At 46.6% G+C, this 18,171-nt stretch overlaps 1 protein-coding gene across 1 annotated transcript in view; it reads left to right on the top strand.

Annotated features, from left to right (window-relative positions):
- The window catches only part of ercc4 (excision repair cross-complementation group 4), a 44,041-nt gene extending 30,258 nt beyond the window's left edge, over positions 1–13,783 (top strand). The window contains exons 8-11 of the mRNA XM_078418300.1: positions 81–660; positions 7,697–7,789; positions 11,210–11,322; positions 11,648–13,783. Of these exons, the coding sequence (XP_078274426.1) occupies positions 81–660; positions 7,697–7,789; positions 11,210–11,322; positions 11,648–12,381 (1,520 nt within the window). The 3' untranslated portion in view covers positions 12,382–13,783. The remainder of the gene's footprint in view (positions 1–80; positions 661–7,696; positions 7,790–11,209; positions 11,323–11,647) is intronic.
- Positions 13,784–18,171: the final 4,388 nt, after the last annotated feature.

The raw sequence follows: 18,171 nt of genomic DNA, 5'->3' as shown, positions 1-18,171 counted from the left end.
CAGCCACACAACATGATATTGCTTGTAAGGATTTTCAAAATGGTTGTATGATTGCTGTGGCCTTTCATCTTGCTCTGTAGGTCACGTGCTGATCTGTGGCAGTGATGATCAAACCTGTGCACAGCTGAAGGAATACATCAGCATTGGAGCAGAAGACTTGTTAAAGAAGCTGTACAATAAAACTTTTGGGAAGAATGAGGTGGCCGAGCATTTACTGATGGCCACCATGAAACATAAGCCTGGCAAAAACAAGGCGGGACCAAAGTTTGGCCATGGACCTAAAATGAAGAAGGCAAAAACAGAGACTCTTAAAAAGAAGAAATCTGAACTAACATTGACTCAGATGGTTGGAAGAGAAAATAAGGAAGATTCGAAGGAAGAGAAGGATAGAGAAGATTATGACAGTGTTAGCCTGAAACATGAACTTGAAGAAACGGAAGTTGATGATATGATGTTGAACCTGCCAACAGATGCCTGTTATGGAATCCTTAAGGAACCACTCATTATTCTCCATCCATTGCAGGGCTGTAGTGACCCATATAGTCTGTCACGTGTACTGCATGAAATTGAGCCTCGTTACGTCATACTCTATGATGCAGAACTGTCATTTGTTCGTCAGCTTGAGATATACAGGGCAAGCAGGCCAGGCAAGCCTCTCAGGTAAGTTTATGTCTAACTTGACACTTATTTGTTCTCTGAAGAACACAGGTAATGTTTATTGCTTGGCACTAATTTATGTGGCCTTTTTCTTGAAATTCTTTCTATATTTCAATAATTTATTTGGCACCTCACAAATCAATAAGAATTAACTACATCTGTGAGCTAGAGCCATATCTAAACCACACCAGGAAAATTGAAGATTTCTTGAATTTAATTTTAAAACTTGACGTGTTGTGCCTTCATCTTGTAACCTGCATCTCCTGGTTCATTGCACTGTTATTCTGATATCCACGAGTTCCAAGTAAATTTCTCTCTCGTTCTCATTTTGGAAGTTAGTTTGAGGCCAAAGTTCCCGAGGTGATCCCAATGTTTACAGAACAGTCTGGTGAATAGATTAAAGATGGCCAGAGGAAAGAGAAAACAAAGTGATGTATTGTAATGCAGGTCAAAGCTGCTCCTTAGTCCTGAAACCAAAAGAAGGATGCTCGAAATATCCAGACATCAAGGCAGTGTCCATGGAGAAAAAACAACCGATGAATAACCTGAGCAGCTTGTGATTTCTTCTATACTGGAGGAGCTGAACCTATGGCGTTTGACTTTGAATAGGCTTTTTGCTCAGTTCATAAGGTCAAAATGGAGCTTCCAGCTGCTTGGAACTTTAATTTTCTGTCTCACTGCATTTTGACTAATCTGTCTAGGGTTTCCAGCATTGTTTCAACAAGGCAGTTGCTAACTTGAGGAACATCTTTCCATCTTGGCATGGTGCAGCCTTTAGTGTGCGATATATTCAACAGTTACGGGTAGCTCATATTTCCTGTTTGTGTGATAACTGGTTGATTCTTATGTAAGGTTATGCATCCGTCATATAAACTTAACCTCTATCTCTCCACTGCCTGATTTGCCGGGATTTCCAACGTTCTCCTTTTGGTTTCGGGTCTGCCACAGATCTGGCCCACATTTTGCATCCTTTACATGTCTTTTAATCTGTCTGTTTCACTGTCTCGCAACTGCCACTCTAATCAGCAGCCTGATTCATCTAAAATAAAGACACAAAGTGCTAGAGCACCTCAGTGGGTCAGGCAGCATCTCTGGAAAATATGGATATGGGACATTTTGGGTCAGGACCCTTATTCAGGCTGATTGTGTTGGGGAAGGGGGAGAAAGCTAGAAGAGAGGAGGAGCAGGTCACAGCGTGGCGAGCAATAAGTGCATGTAGGTGAGGGGTAGTAATGATATGTAAAAGATTGGACGAAGGACAGAGATGAAAAACCAAAAGGTGTGAGATAAAGATAGAAGAGATGCGAATTGTGAAGCCAGGGAAATGGATGTAGGTGGAAGGGGAGGAGGAGGGGGAGAATGAGTGTGCATCCAAGTGGAACACAAGGAAGGGGGGTGAGACGGGTGAGGAGGAGAGCTTTTGCAGGAAATTAATCTAAAATTGGATAATTCAGTGTTCAAACCATTAGGTAAAAGCTACCCAAGTAGAATATGAGGTGCTGTTCCTCCAGTTTACATGTGGCCTCACTCTGGCAATGGAGGGTATCTAGGACCAAAAAGTCAGAATGGGAAAGGGAGTTCCAGTAGACTTCGGTGGACTGAGCACAAGTGTTCTGAGAAACGGTCGTCCAGTGTACTCTTCAAGATATGTAAGTTTAAGTTTATTATTGTCACCAAGGTACAGTGAAAAGCTTTGTTGTGCATGCTATCCAAAGAGATCAGATGTACCATACAGATAGTCAGATCAAACTCAAGTACAATAGATACAGTAAAGGGGAATATTCTCAGCATTGTAGCCCATCAGCTCCTTAGACAAAGTCCAATGTCCTCAACAGGGTAGAGGCGAATCAAATGGTACCCTAGCTCATGGAAGGATTGTCCAGAAGCTTGATAACTGAGGGGTAGGAAGCTGTTCCTGAGTGTGGTAGTGCTTTCATTCATCGTCTGATGGATGGGATCAGGGAGCAGAAGCAATGACCAGGGTGGACAAGTCCTTGATTATGTTGGCTGCTTTTCCAAGGCAGCGTGAAGTGTAGATGGAGTCAATAGTGGGGAGTCTGTTCTGTATTCTGGACTGGACTACACTAACAACTGTCTTCAATTTCTTGTGGTCTTGGGCGGTGCTGTTCCAAAACCAAGTTGTGATTAAACCTAACTGTATGCTTTCTATGGTGCATCTGTAGAAGTTTGTAAGAGTCACTGGAGACATGCCTTCAGCTTGACTTCTTGGCTGTCGCATCAGTTTGGTTGGTCCATGACAGATGATTGGTAATATTGATGCCAAGGTACTTGAAGCTCTCAACCATTTCGACCTGGAGCAATGATGCTGATTGTGGCATATAATCCAACATGCTTCCTGAAATCAATGATAGACACAACAAGATGGAGCAACTCAGCGGGTCAGACAACATCTCTGGAGAAAAGGAATAGGTGACATTTCGGGTCGAATCCCTCCTTCAGACATGAAACGTCACCTATTCCTTTTCTCCAGAGATGCTGTCTGTCCCGCTGAGCTACTCCAGATTTTTGTGTCTGTCTTCAGTTTAAACCAGCGTCTGCAGTTCCTTCCTTCACATTCCTGAATAACTGGCCCCTTTGTCTACTGACATTGTGGGACTGGTTATTGCCCTAACACCATGGCAGCTTCCTGTTGAAGAGATTTCCTTTGTCTTATCTATTTTAACCTCACCCTCCCTGCAACCTCTTTTCTCTAATTTGTTTTCTCAACATACCAGTTCTGATAAAGGGCTTTATTCTATTTCTCTTTCCACAGTTTTTACCCGACCTGCTGAGTGTTTCTAGCAATATCCACCATTTCAGATGTCCAGCATTTGCAGATTTTTGCATTTCAGTTATTACCAAATACCAGGAAGCAGTAAAGTCTGCTAGAGCACAATACTTCTCCGACCTCATTTCCAAAAACTCTCATAACTCCAAGGTCCTATTTAGAACAATTACCTCTGTCATATGTCCCGCCCCCAGTACCAGCTTAGTTGGGTCCCCTGCTAAGTGCGAAGAATTCGCTAAATTTTTCACCAACAAAGTTGAGAACATTAGAATGAACATTTCCCCTCCCACCCGTGACCTAGCTGTCTCACTAGTCTGTTCATCTAAATTGGACTGCTTCCAACCCGTCACTCTATCCTCCCTTGCAAAGCTTGTCTCCGCTATGAAACCTGCAACCTGCCCCCTTGATCCTGCCCCCACTGCCCTTCTGAAGGATGTCATTGCAATAGCCGGTCCCAGCATCCTCTCTATTATCAACAGTTCTCTGGCCACTGGCACTGTTCCAACCAGTTTCAAGCACGCGGTGGTCCAGCCACTACTGAAAAAACCTAACCTAGACCCCACCTTGCCTAGCAACTACAGACCCATTTCCAAACTGCCATTCCTGTCAAAAGTCCTTGAAAAGGCAATTCTAAACCAATTAATGCCCTACCTGCACCAATACACCATCCTGGAAAGTTTCCAGTCAGGTTTCAGAGCCCACCACAGCACAGAGTCTGCCTTGTTGAAGGTACACAACGACCTGCTTCTCGCCATCGACACCGGCGACTGTGCAATCCTGCTCCTTCTCGACCTCAGCGCAGCGTTCGATACAGTGGACCACACCATCCTTATTGACCGTCTCCGGTACGCGGTTGACATTGATGGCACTGCCCTGAGCTGGTTCGCTTCGTACCTCAAAGATAGGAGTTTCGCCATCAACATAGGCAGTTATTCCTCTGCTCCAGCTAGCCTCTCCTGCGGAGTTCCACAAGGCTCCATCCTAGGCCCCATTCTCTTCTCTCTATACATGCTCCCCCTTGGCCAAATCATTCAAAGGCACGGCATTTCTTTCCACTGCTATGCCGATGACACTCAGCTTTACCTCCCCCTGAAACCCAACAACCAGTCAAATTTAAACAGCCTCTTACACTGCCTTGAGGACATAAAATGTTGGATGGCACAGAACTTCCTCCAATTAAATGAGAGCAAGTCTGAGGTCATCCTATTCGGCCCCCCCGACTCCATCAAATCGATAACAGGCAGTCTTGGAAGTCTATCCTGCCTAGTCAAACCGCATGTCAAAAACCTCGGCATGATATTTGACTCTGCATTAAAATTTGATAAGCAAGTCAACGCTGTGGTAAAAGCCAGTTTCTTCCAACTTCGAACCATAGCTAAAATCAAACCTTTCCTCCAATTCGACGACACAGAAAAAATAATTCACGCTTTCATTTCCTCCCGCCTAGACTACTGCAACTCCCTATACACTGGGATCAGCCAATCTTCCCTTTCCCGCCTGCAACTGGTCCAAAACGCCGCAGCGAGACTCCTGACGGGTACCCGTAAAAGGGACCACATCACCCCGATTCTGGCCTCTCTCCACTGGCTCCCTGTACGGTACAGAATCAACTTCAAGCTCCTCCTATTGACGTATAAAGCCCTAAATGGACATTCCCCCCCCTACATCAAAAATCTTCTAACCCCCCTCTCTAACTCCAGGTCCCTCAGGTCGGCCGACTTGGGGCTACTCACTATCCCGCGGTCTAGGCTTAAGCTCAGGGGTGACCGCGCTTTTGCGGTTGCAGCTCCTAGACTGTGGAACAGCATCCCTCTCCCTAATTGGCTGGGTAAACCTAGTGGGTGTAGGATAGTGTTAATGTGCGGGGATCGCTGGGCGGCACGGACTTGGAGGGCCGAAAAGGCCTGTTTCCGGCTGTATATATATGATATATGATATGATGATCAGAACTGCCCCCTCCATCGACTCCTTTAAGTCCAGGCTCAAAACCTATTTCTACTCCCTAGCGTTTGAGGCTCATTGAGGAGGCGCTGTGAACTGTTTGCGTGCTACTGTATGTTTCATTTTTTTTCCTTAGTACCTAATCAGATGTACAGCACTTTGGTCAACGTGGGTTGTTTTTAAATGTGCTATACAAATAAAATTGACTTGACTTGACTTGACCAGATCACTTGTTGTTGATTGTAGGACCTGGCTTTGCTCAGATTGGCTGCTGTCTTTCCTGCTTTATCACATTTTTTATTTCTATCTGTAATGCTCTGTAATGATCCTAAGATCATGTTAAACTGTGAAAATGAGAGTCGATTTTATTGGTGAACCAGATAGATTTTTATAATTGGCCAGTGACTTTCACGGTCATCTTCTTTCTGCTACTGTAAAATTTCCATGTTACATCAAATTCACAAATTATAATATGCAATAACAAAATCTGCAAATTTGCAAAATGTCTAGTCTTCTATTGAATTATTATTCATCACATTGGAATAAAATTTTGCATTGTCCAAAAAATAATTTTCTTTTGGCATGAAAATATTCATGTAAAGACAAAACACTTTTCTCTCAAACTGTTTCTATTTGATTTATGGGGAAAATGTATACAAAATTTTTAACTAAATGTAGAAGTTGTGAGTTGCTTTTCTTACTAACCACTGTTTTACTTAAATTAATTCATTCAAAAACATTTTGGAGATAAATTTTTCTTTGTTCGCTTGCAGTAAACACTTGCCAGTTGTGATCCTCTCCTGCAGTTTCGATTCCATTGAGATTACCAAAACATTGTGGAAGAACAGTATGATTGGCAACCAATTCCTTCACATACATTTAGAACAAATGACTGATGTCAGATTTCTACTCCATCTGAACAGACTGCCCACTGTCCACTTCCATTATACCCATTAACAAGCATATGTGACCGTTCAGCATCAACGGGGCAAATTTTCACCTTGTTCCAGAAATTTGTAGTAAATATCAACAGTAGTAAATGCTCAATTCTTCAAATGTTTATTAACCTGAAGAATAAATATGTTAGTCCATTTGCCTGGAGGCCACATTGAGGTGAAACATAAATACCATGTTTTTAGAGTTTAGAGATACATCACGGAAACAGGCACTTCAGCCCACCAAGTCTGCACCGAACAGCGATCACCCCATACACTAACCTACACACAATAGGGACAATGTTTTCAACTTACCGAAGCCAATTAACCTACAAACCTGTACATCTTTGGAGTGTGGGAGGAAACTAGAGCACCCAAAGAAAACCCACGTGGTTACGGGGAGAACGTACAAACTCCGTACAGACAGCATCTACAGTCAGGATTGAACTTGTGTCTCTGGCACTGTAAGGCAGCAACTCTACTGCTGCGCCACCATGCCGCCTCTAACTTGAGCATTATTTACAGTGCAGTGGCAGGTTGTGTATTTTTTTTAATTGTCGGGGCACACAGACATGGAGAATTGGAATTTGATAGCTCACTGCTCGTGCTACTTCTGCGCCAAAAATATGGCATCAGGACAAAGTCACTGTGGTAGCTTGCAGTTTTAATTAAATATACACAAAAAATATAACATTTTGGTAAGGAATATGGATTACCTGGTAACAAAGGATTAGTTCAGGGATTGTACAAGTAGTTTGTAACTGCAAGTCATTTCCAACTGTTGTGCATCAATTTAATGCTCTAATTCAAGTCAGTGTCATTGCTGTAGTTCTGGTTGTTCTCATTAATCTATGACTTGCTACAAAATGCTCTTGCATGGAGGGGAAAAAAAGTGAATTACGGTTTTTAAATACGCCTACCTTGGAACTATCATCTGTTTAATTCCACGGAGGCTGCCTGACCCGTGGAGTTCCTCCACTAGTTTGTTTTTTTTGCTCCAGATTCCAGCGTCTGCAGATTCTTGTGTCTCCTCGGGCATTTAATAATGTTTGTTTCTGTCTGTGTATTCCTCATCTCTCAGTAGGTTTCCTTCGTGCAAATAAATGGGAAAATGTTTTCTTTCCTGAAGCCTGGTGATAAATTATTTTCCACCAGTATCATCACTTCTGTTTTGTTGAAAGTTAATGAGGCAAACTGAACACTTACATTGAGAGGAACACAGCTAAGTCGAAGGGAGCTACAAGCCAATTTTACTTAAATGTTCCGTCTTTTGTTTTTGTAAACTAAGCATCAGTCATGCACGTATTTCAGCATGAATCATTACGCATATGTGGTGCCTGGAGGATTGATGCTCCATTTAATTTTGTTCTTCTAGAGTTTATTTCCTAATATATGGAGGCTCCACAGAAGAGCAACGATACCTGACCAATCTGAGAAAGGAGAAGACAGCCTTTGAGAATCTGATAAGGTAAATGAATGGAAAAGATGCTTCAGAGGAGCCGGTGCTGTGAATGAAAGGCTTTGTAAAATTGTTTTCTAAAATAGTGATGGTGACTGACTTTCCCTTGATTTTTGAGATAAGAGTTATGATTATAGAACATGATAAACCAGTTGAGCAGTTTCCCTTTAAATGCCAAAAATTGGGAATAAGAGATTGACAGAACAATATTCAATTACTTTGGTGAGAATATCAACCGCTCTCTAAAGTCTCCAGATGAAATTGAGTACATAAAACAACAGCACAGGAACAGGCCTTTGACCCATGATGTTTGTGCCAACCATGGTGCCACTTTAAGCTACAGATTCTGTCTGCACATGCTTTACATCCCTCAGGTTTCTGCCCATTATGTGCCTGTCTAAATGCCTCTTGAACATTGCTATCATATCTACTTCTACCACTTCCCCTGGCAACATGTTCCAGGCACCCACCACTCTGTGTTGTCTTGTAAATTCCTTTAAATTTACCCCCTCTCACCTGAAAGCTACGCCCTTTAGTATTTGACATTTTCACCTTTGGGGAGGTGGGGGAGACATTGGACTATCTACCCTGTCTAATCCTCTCATAGACAAACACAAAATGCTGGAGTAACTCAGTTGGTCAGACACCAGCTCTGGAGCAAAGGAATGGGTGATGTTTCGGGTCAAGACCTTTCTTCAGATTGAGAGTCAGGGGAGAGGCAAACTAGAGATATGAAAAGATATAAAATCTAAGAAACGAATGAAAGATATGCAAAAGGACAAAGCAAAGTCAGCAATGGTGATTAAGGAAAGGTGGAGCCTACAATAGGGGCGTGGCTGTGTTCTGCAGCTGCGGCTCACCGGCAGTCTCTCCGTTTTTTTTTGTGTTTTTTAGTCAATGTTGATGTTAAATGTACGTTTTGTTTTATTTTTAATTCTGTGTATGTAGGGGGGTGGTGGGGGGGTTGGGGGAAACCTTTTTTAAAATCTCCTCCTCAACGGAGATGCGACCTTTACCGTGTCGTATCTCCATTCGCGCTACGGCCTAACATCGTGGAGTCGGCGGCCTCCAGCTGGGATCGACCTCGAAGACTCCGGTCGCAGGGCCTGGACTTACCATCTCGGAGGCTTCGGCCGTGGGCCCTGCAGACCGCAACATCGGGAGCTCGCAGGTCCCTGGCTGGCGACCGGCTTTTGGGAGCTCCAGCCGTAGCAGCTTCGACCGCCCCGAAGCACGAGGCATGATCAACCCGCCCGCAGGCCCTTCATCACCCTGCGTGGCCCGGCCGCAGCACTTTACATCGCCCGGTGGGGGCTCAGGACTCTCATCGCCCTGCGTGGCTCGGCCGCGGCATTTTCCATCGCCCGGTGGGGGCTCAGAACTTTCATCGGCCTGCTCGGCTCGACCCAGGGACTTTCCATCGCCCGGTGGGGGCTTCAAGGGGTTGAGAGCCTCGATCGCCTCGTGGCGCCACGGGAGAAGAACGAGGAGGAGATAAGACTTTGCCTTCCATCACAGTGAGGGTATGCCTAGAGCAATCACTGTGATGGCTGTTTTGTGTAAAAAATTGTATCTGTGTGTCTTGTGTTCTTTAATGTCTACTGCCGGACCCTGACGTGAGAGGACGCTGGCATTGATTATTCGCCGCTTTTCCGTCAGGATAGTTTGTCTGTTTGTTTCTATGTTAATTGTATTTGTAAAGCGCTTTGTGCATGTGTTAAGGCGCTATATAAAATAAATATATTATTATTATTATTATTACAAAGGTCCATTGTTGGCTGTGGAGAAGGTTATAAAGAGTGATACAAACAGTGAAACTAGCAGGACGACAGTGAAGCTAGTAGGACGACCGGGGTGGGGGAGGGATGGAGAGGGAGGATATGTAAGAGTTACTTAATAATAATAATCTCATGATTGTCTACACATTTATCAGGTCATCTCTCAGCCTCCGACACGTCAGAGTTACCCCAACCTCTTCTGCAACTAATATCAGCTGCACCCTGGTGAACCTCTTCTGTGCCTGCTTCAAACCCTTCAGATCCTTCCTGTAATGCAGTGACCAAAACTACACACAATGCTCCAATTATGGCCTCACCAAAGTTTTATAAAGCTCAAGAGTCAAGAGTGTTTTATTGTCATATGTCCCAGATCGAAAAATGAAATTCGTACTTGCTGCAGCATCACAGAATATGTGAACATAGTACACTGTAAACAATATAATTCGTTTGATTACAATATAATCAAACGAGAGAGAAAAAAGTTTAGTGTGTATATACACATACTCACAAGTACGCACACATATATATATATATATATAGTATATATACACATATACACACACACGCACACATAGGTACACACAAAAAACAAACAGTGCAATAATAATAATAATAAGTCTATTGTAGTTCAGAGCTTATTTGAGGTTGTAGTGTTTAATAGCCTGACTGCTGTAGGGTGGAAGCTGTTTCTGAACTTGGACATTACAGTTTTCAAGCTCCTGTACCTTCTTCCTGATGGCAGGGGTGAAATGAGTGTGTGGCCAGGGTGGTGTGGGTCTCTGATGATGCTGGCTGCCTTTTTGAGGCAGCGACTCTGACAAATCCCTTCGATGGTGGGAAGGTCAGAGCCTGTGATGGACTGGGCAGTGTTCACAACTTGTTGCAGTCTTTTCCGCTCCTGGGTGTTGACTGAGCCTCCGCAACCCCTTGGCAGGAGAGTTTGTAGATTCCCTAGCTTTGTGTCTCTGCAGGGCATCTCTATCCTGAAGGCCGTCCTTATTTTGAGCCTGTGATTCCTGGTTAAACATCAGTGCCTCACCTACCCTATCAAGACCTGTAATAACATTAAATATATTGAACTCCATTGTATGCAAAATGAGTGTCTCTTATAAATTTGTAGTCAATGGAGCCAAATTTCAGAATTTTAGCTATTTTTTTGAAAAGGCTTTCTCATTGCAACTTTTCATTCTTTGCAACATTGTTAACGTTTGGGGGGTGGGGGGTGGAAATGCTAGTGTAATCTGTCCAGTTCCAACTGATAATGCAACTGATAAAATAAAAGCCTTTAGAATAATAAATATGGAATATGTGTGAAGGATAATCCTTAGGAAGGTTTTTTCCACCTTTCACCGTCCGGCGTGGCCTGGAACGTGGCAACTTCAACAGCCTGACCGCGGGAGAAGACGGCAGGGGAAGAGAAAAGACATTCTGGCCTTCCATCACAGTGAGGAGGTGACTGGAGGAGACTCACTGTGATGGATGTTTCTTTTTGTTTGGTGTTGGTTTGTGATTGTGTGTGTTATTGCATATTTTTATTGCTCTTATTGTTGGACTGGGTAATCTTTCATTTCACTGCACATTTATGTGTATGTGACAAATAAAATTGACTATTGACTATTAACTTAACAATTTCATCCCTGGCTGTTTTTAGGGAGAAGGCAATAATGGTAGTTCCTGAGGAGAGGGAGGGCAGAAACGATTCCAACCCAGATCTTGCTCGAGGTGCTGGCCTCTCATCTGCTGAAACAGACACACGGAAAGCAGGTTTGTTTAAACTGAACAAGCTCTTTATTTGTTATTTTTGTTGTGGATCGAAATATGGGTTCTAGTGGAAATGCGGCAAACTTCTTCAACAAAGAGGAAGAAAAATAACAAGAAGAGTATACCAATTTATTCATTAGATAAGAGCAATATTAGAATCTTGTAAGTGCATTGCCTGATTTCTTTCTGTTAATCTATCCAGCTGAGGTAATTGTTTTACAATTTTGGAAGTAGAAATGTTTAAATGTTTGTGTGACAATTAAAGATTTGTGTTTTAAAGCCATGATTTCTTCTATTCCGGCTTGATGCTTGCTTTGTCTTCATGCAGGTGGCCAGGCTCAGAAGAAGGAGCAACATCGCATTATAGTGGATTTACGGGAGTTCCGCAGCGAGCTGCCATCGCTGATACATCGGCATGGCATTGACGTGGAGCCAGTCACCTTGGAAGTTGGTGATTACATCCTGACTCCCGACATTTGCGTTGAACGCAAGAGTGTGAGTGATCTGATAGGCTCTTTGAACAATGGCCGTCTATACACTCAGTGCATTGCCATGTCACGGTATTATAAACGACCTGTCCTGTTGATTGAGTTTGACCCCAATAAGCCTTTCGCCCTGAATTTCCGAGGATCCTTCCACCAGGAGATTTCTGTTAACGACATTACATCCAAGCTCGCCCTCTTGACTCTGCACTTTCCCAAGCTGCGCATCATCTGGTGCCCCTCTCCACATGTCTCAGCTGAGTTGTTTGAGGAGCTGAAACAAAAACGCCCTCAGCCTGATGCAGCTACTGCCATGGCCGTCACAACTGATTCTGAAATTGTTTCTGAGTCAGACCGATATAATCCAGGCCCACAGGATTTCTTGATGAAAATGCCAGGAGTCAATGCTAAAAACTGCCGGGCATTGATGAACCGCGTAAAAAACATTGCTGAACTTGTAAAACTCTCCCAGGAACAATTAGCTGACATCCTGGGGAATGCCAACAATGCCAAACAGATGTGGGAGTTTATTCACTCCTCATATATGGATAAGGCTGCACAAGTCAAAACTAGAAGGTGACATTCAGGGATGAAAGACTATAATGGACTCTTCTGTTGCATTCAGTAGCTGCTGAATGCATAAATCTTGAGCAGAATGCAGATCTTTTGAAGAAGAGTTATCAATTTATTTAATTACATCAAAGCTTAGAATTGTAAAAATAACTGGATATATCACAAAAAAATGTTTGAAATCGGATTGTGGTAATAACATCAGGAGCTCTTGTTGAGGATCTTTGTACGATACAACACAACTTATTTATCCCAGAGGGAAACAGGTCTGCCACAGTCAAAAGATACAGTTACAATGCGTTGAAAATGTCGCGTGCATTATAATAATCTACTCCTCGTCTAATCCTTTTTATTCAATTCATTAGAGATATGTAAAAAAGAGTTAAACAAACAAGACAGTGGATTATAAAAATGATAAAGTCAGCGCTACTTGTATGCAGGAGACATTTTAAAAAAAAGACAATTTATATAAATCCAACTAATGTCTGTCATTGAGTCGAATCAACCCAAGATGCTTTACATGTGTAGATGCTTCATAGCCTACAGATGTTCACCACTGCATATACTTGGTTAACTGGTCTGGCCAGATTATAATCCATCTATCATGTTGGATTCACCCTCTTGCAGCGCTTTACATATTGTCATTGGAGGCACATATATCGAGGAACGGCATTCTTCTGAAGCGTTAACTCTTTGAAATATCCCTTTGGCATTTTTAATTATAAAAGCCGGGCTGAACCTTTATTTAACTGTCTGGATCAGTTCAGCTTGGCAGATTCTGTTGACGAGGGTTGGCGTCCAACATAACTGGAATATCCAAACTTCATGCCTGCTGAATGGCACGACATGTAGATAAGTAGATTTTCCTGTGGCATCAAGCAGCAATGTTTAGTGGACTAACTAGTATGAAGGATTTGTTTCTATAGCCTGTGATATACACATAGCCTTAAAAGGAATTCCTCGGATTATTTTCCTCAAATCAAGAGATGGAATTTTCGAATATTTATGTGACACAAACAAGCTAATTATAAAATGGATAAATTGATTATATGGATGTTGGAAGCTTGATCTTAACTGATGGAAATCTTTTTGACAGATCAATTAATACAGCATGCCATCCCCTAGATAGCAAATTTAATAACGTTAAAAAAAAATAGCTTTCGTTTTACTGACTTTGGTGTTAAATAAATAAGGATAGAAAATGAAGCAACATGAAGCTTTCTCAGAACCATTTTAAGATTCAATTAAACATAAAAAGAACGGAGAATATAATCTATCTTTTAAATTGATTAAAGGCAGGGAAAGTGCTTGAATATTGAATCAGTGTTTTTTGTACTTGGATATTTTAATATTGTCTATGAGTTTGTTAAACTTTCCAGTTAATAAACATTGTAGCGCTTAAATCAAGGTTTCACAAGGAAAAAATGCACTCTTTGAATGAAGATATTGAGCAACTATGAAAGTGTTTGGTCTGTTGATTCTATTGATCTTTTATAGTTAGCACAATTTACAAGGATGTGTGTAAATGTTTGGCAAGAACTGCTCTGGGAAGTCTCCAGTCTTTCACCTCGCAGTTATTCTTAACCAAAAGAGCAGACTGATTTTTTTAAATATCTGCACAACAATTAAAATAGACAGAGGTTGAGGGGAGACCTGATAGAAGTTTATAAAATGATGAGAGGCATAGATAGGGTAGGCCGTCAGAACCTTTTCCCCAAAATGGAAATATCAAATACGAGAGGGCATGGCTTTAAGGTGAGAGGGGCAAAGTTTAAAGGAGATGTGCCGCACGTCTTTTTACACAAGGTAGTAGGTGCCTGGAATATGATGCCTGGGGTGATGGTGGGGGCAAATATAATAGCAGGATTTAAGAAACTCTTCGATAGGCATATGGGTATGCAGGGAATGTTTATTCCCTTTATCCTGTATCTCTACACAGTGGATGGTTTGATTGTAATCAGACATAAGGGCGGTCAAGGTGGCGCAGCGGTAGAGTTGCTGCCGTACAGCGAATGCCGCGCGCCGGAGACCCGGGTTCGATCGTAACTATGGGTGCTGTCTGTACGGAGTTTGTTCGTTCTCCCTGTGATCTGCATGGGTTTTCTCCGAGATCTGTTTCCTCCCACACTCCAAAGTCGTACAGGTTTGTAGGTTAATTGGCTTGGTAAACGTAAAATCTGTCCCTAGTGGGTGTAGGATAATGTTAATATGTGGGGATCACTGGTCGGCGCAGATCCGGACTGTATCCGCACTGTATCTCTAAACTAATATAGTGTAGTGGGTCTGGACGCCACAGAAATCAGGCCAGACGCCAGGTAAGTAGTAACAACACTTTAATCCGCAACGAACACACACTCCGCACTCATCATGTGAGTCGAAACACCCAAAACCCTTTATAGCCCCAGACCAGCTGACCCCAGGGGAATGACCCAGGAAGTGACCTAATCCCCCCCGTCCGCTCAGTGCTGAGGGGAATGACCCAGGGAGTGGCCTAGCCCCCGGGCACCGCCACAGGACCCCCCCTCCAAGAACCGGAGGCACGAAACGGACAGGGGGACGGACGAAACGACCAGCCCGCGTGCGCACCACGGCGGGCGCAGGAACCGGAACCACCCCGCCAGGGGAAGGCACCCGCGGGAACTCCGGGGGTAAGGGCCGGGACGCAGGACGACCCCGAGGGCGAGGCCGCGCCAGTAGAACCGGCTGGCTAACGTCCACGTGCGCCGGCTTCAGCCGCGAAAGAGAGACCGTCTCAGGACGACCCCCCATGTCCAAAACGAAAGTGGCAGAGCCCCGCTCAAGCACCTTGAACGGTCCCTCATACGGCCGCTGAAGGGGTGTCCGGTGGGCATCCCGGCGCAGGAAAACAAAAGGACAGTCCTGCAGGGCGGAAGGGACATGTGACCGCACTGAACCGTGGCGAGACGTCGGCACCGGCGCCAGCGAGCCCACCGTCTCCCGAAGGCGTTGCAGGGCGGCCGAGGGCTGTTCTGCCTGACCCTGGGCGGAGGGAACGAACTCACCGGGCACTGTCAGCGGAGCCCCGTACACCAATTCAATCGAGGAGGTGGCCAAGTCCTCCTTGGGGGCGGTGCGGACGCCCAGTAAACCCCATGGCAACGCGTCGACCCAGTCCGGGCCATCGAGCCGGGCCTTCAGAGTGGCCTTGAGCTGGCGGTGGAAATGCTCCACCAGGCCATTCGCCTGTGGATGGTACGCTGTGGTGCGGTGCAGGTTAACCCCCAGTAGTTGAGTCATGGACGACCACAGCTCGGAGGTGAATTGCGGCCCTCTGTCAGACGTGATGTCAAGCGGCACCCCAAACCTGGCAATCCAGTGAGCCGCCAAGGCACGGGCACAAGTAGATGCAGAAGTGTCCGGCAGTGGAACCGCCTCCGGCCACCGCGTGAAACGGTCAACCACGGTCAGGTGGTAGGTGAAGCCCCGAGAAGGCGGCAGCGGCCCCACGATGTCCACATGGATGTGGTCAAAACGGTGGCGAGGGATGATGAACTCCTGGAGCGGCGCTCGCACATGCCGCTGTACTTTGGCAGTTTGGCACGGGATGCAGGTGCGCGCCCAATGTCCAACCTGCTTACGTAACCCGTGCCAAACGAAACGGGAAGCCACGAGGGCCGTCGTCGCCCGAATGGAAGGGTGGGCCAGCCCGTGGAGCACCTCGAACACCCGGCGCCGCCAGGCAACAGGAACGATTGGACGCGGCTGCCCGATGGATACATCGCACAGCAGCGTCGCGCCCCCAGTGCCACAGGGAACGTCCTCCAACCTCAGGCCCGAAACGGTGGTACGGTAGGCGGACATCTCATCATCTGTCAACTGGGCTGCCGCCAGGGCTGAGTAGTCGATGCCATCGGCCACTTGCAGGACGGCATGGACCGAGGGTCGAGACAAGGCGTCGGCCACTCGGTTGTCTTTGCCCCCGATGAAACGGATGGAAGTAGTGGACTCCGAGACGAAAGCCAACTGCCGCTGCTGGCGAGCTGACCACGGGTCAGACACCTTGGCGAACGCAAAGGTGAGGGGCTTGTGGTCCGTGTACGTGGTGAAGGTACGCTCCTCGAGGAAATAGCGGAAGTGGCGGACCGCAAGGTAAAGGGCAAGGAGCTCGCGGTCAAAGGCACTGTAGTTCCGCTGTGCGCTGCTGAGGTGCCTGCTGAAGAAAGCAAGAGGCTTCCAACACCCATCAATGTGCTGTTCGAGCACCGCCCCAACCGCCACCTCCGAAGCGTCGACCGTCAGGCTGGTTGGTGCATCCGCCCGTAGGTGCACGAGCATCGTGGCCGCAGCCAGGGCTTCCTTGGCGCGGTGGAACGCCGCCACCGCATCGTCAGTCCATTCAACCTCCCTGCGCTTGCCCGCCATGAGGTGAAACAGCGGGCGCATGATCCGGGCTGCAGATGGCACAAATCGGTGGTAAAAGGCCACCATCCCAACGAACTCCTGTAGGCCCCGCACGGTGGTCGGGCATGGAAACTGGCGCACCACGTCCACCTTGTCCGGGAGCGGCAGTGCCCCGTGCGGGGTCACGTGGTGGCCCAAGAAATTGATGGACGACACCCCGAAACGGCATTTGGCGATGTTGATGGCTAGCCCATGATCGCTGATGCGCTGGCAAAGCTGGCGGAGATGGGCAGCATGCTCCTGTCTCGAGCGGCTCGCCACCAAAATGTCATCGAGGTACACGAACACAAATTACAGGCCACGGCACACACAGTCCATAAGCCGCTGAAAGGCTTGCGCAGCGTTCTTGAGTCCAAACGGCATACGGAGGAATTCGAAAAGGCCAAATGGCGTCACGATGGCCGTCTTGGGGACGTCGTCGGGGTGGACGTGAATCTGATTGTAGCCACGCACCAGATCGACCTTGGAAAACACCGTGGCCCCAGCCAGGTGTGTGTTAAAGTCCTGAATGTGGGGGACCGGATACCTGTCAGCGATGGTGGCATCGTTAAGCCGACGGTAGTCCCCGCAAGGACGCCAACCACCGTCTGCCTTGGGGACCATATGGAGTGGGGACGCCCACGGGCTGTCTGAGCGGCGCACAATACCCAGCGACTCCATAAGGCGGAACTCCTCCCGAGCGAGACGGAGCTTGTCCGGTGGAAGACGCCGCGCCCGGGCGTGCAGGGGTGGGCCAGTAGTGGGAATGTGATGCACCACCCCATGCTTCGAGGCGACAGAGTGGAATTGGGGTATCGGGGAACTCAGCCAGAACTCGCGAGAACGTAGCGTCCACAGACGACAGGGGCCCATCAGGCAGCACGACCGGGTCGCCCAAGTGGAGGAAAACGGGCTGCAAGGTGACGGAGTGCACCAAACGCTGCTGCTTAATGTCCACGAGCAGGGAATGTGCCCGTAGGAAGTCTGCACCCAGCAACGGCTGGGACACATCCGCAATGACGAATGGCCATGAGAAGCTGCCCGCTCCGAAGTTGAGGGAGATCGTGCGCACCCCATATGAGCGGATCGAAGTCCCGTTGGCTGCGGCAAGGAGGGGGCCACGGTTACCACTGCGGAGGTCAGCACGCGAAGGGGGAACAATGCTCACCTCCACCCCGGTGGCCACAAGGAAACGAGCCCCGGAGCGACGGTCCCACGCGAACACACGATGAATCTGGCCGGCCGCCGAAGCAATCACTGACGGCCGGCCCCTGCGTTTCCCGGGAACGAACAGGGCTGCCGGCATTGACGGGCAGAAGGGCCCCACTGCCGATGAAAGTAGCACCAGCCCCCTCTGCTGGCGTCCGTGAAAACGGGCGGCTGTGCGGGCCGATCCGAC

Source organism: Rhinoraja longicauda, chromosome 21 (assembly GCF_053455715.1).
Source record: "Rhinoraja longicauda isolate Sanriku21f chromosome 21, sRhiLon1.1, whole genome shotgun sequence".
NCBI classification, from domain to species: domain Eukaryota; kingdom Metazoa; phylum Chordata; class Chondrichthyes; order Rajiformes; family Arhynchobatidae; genus Rhinoraja; species Rhinoraja longicauda.
This window is presented reverse-complemented; position numbering and strand designations above follow the sequence as displayed.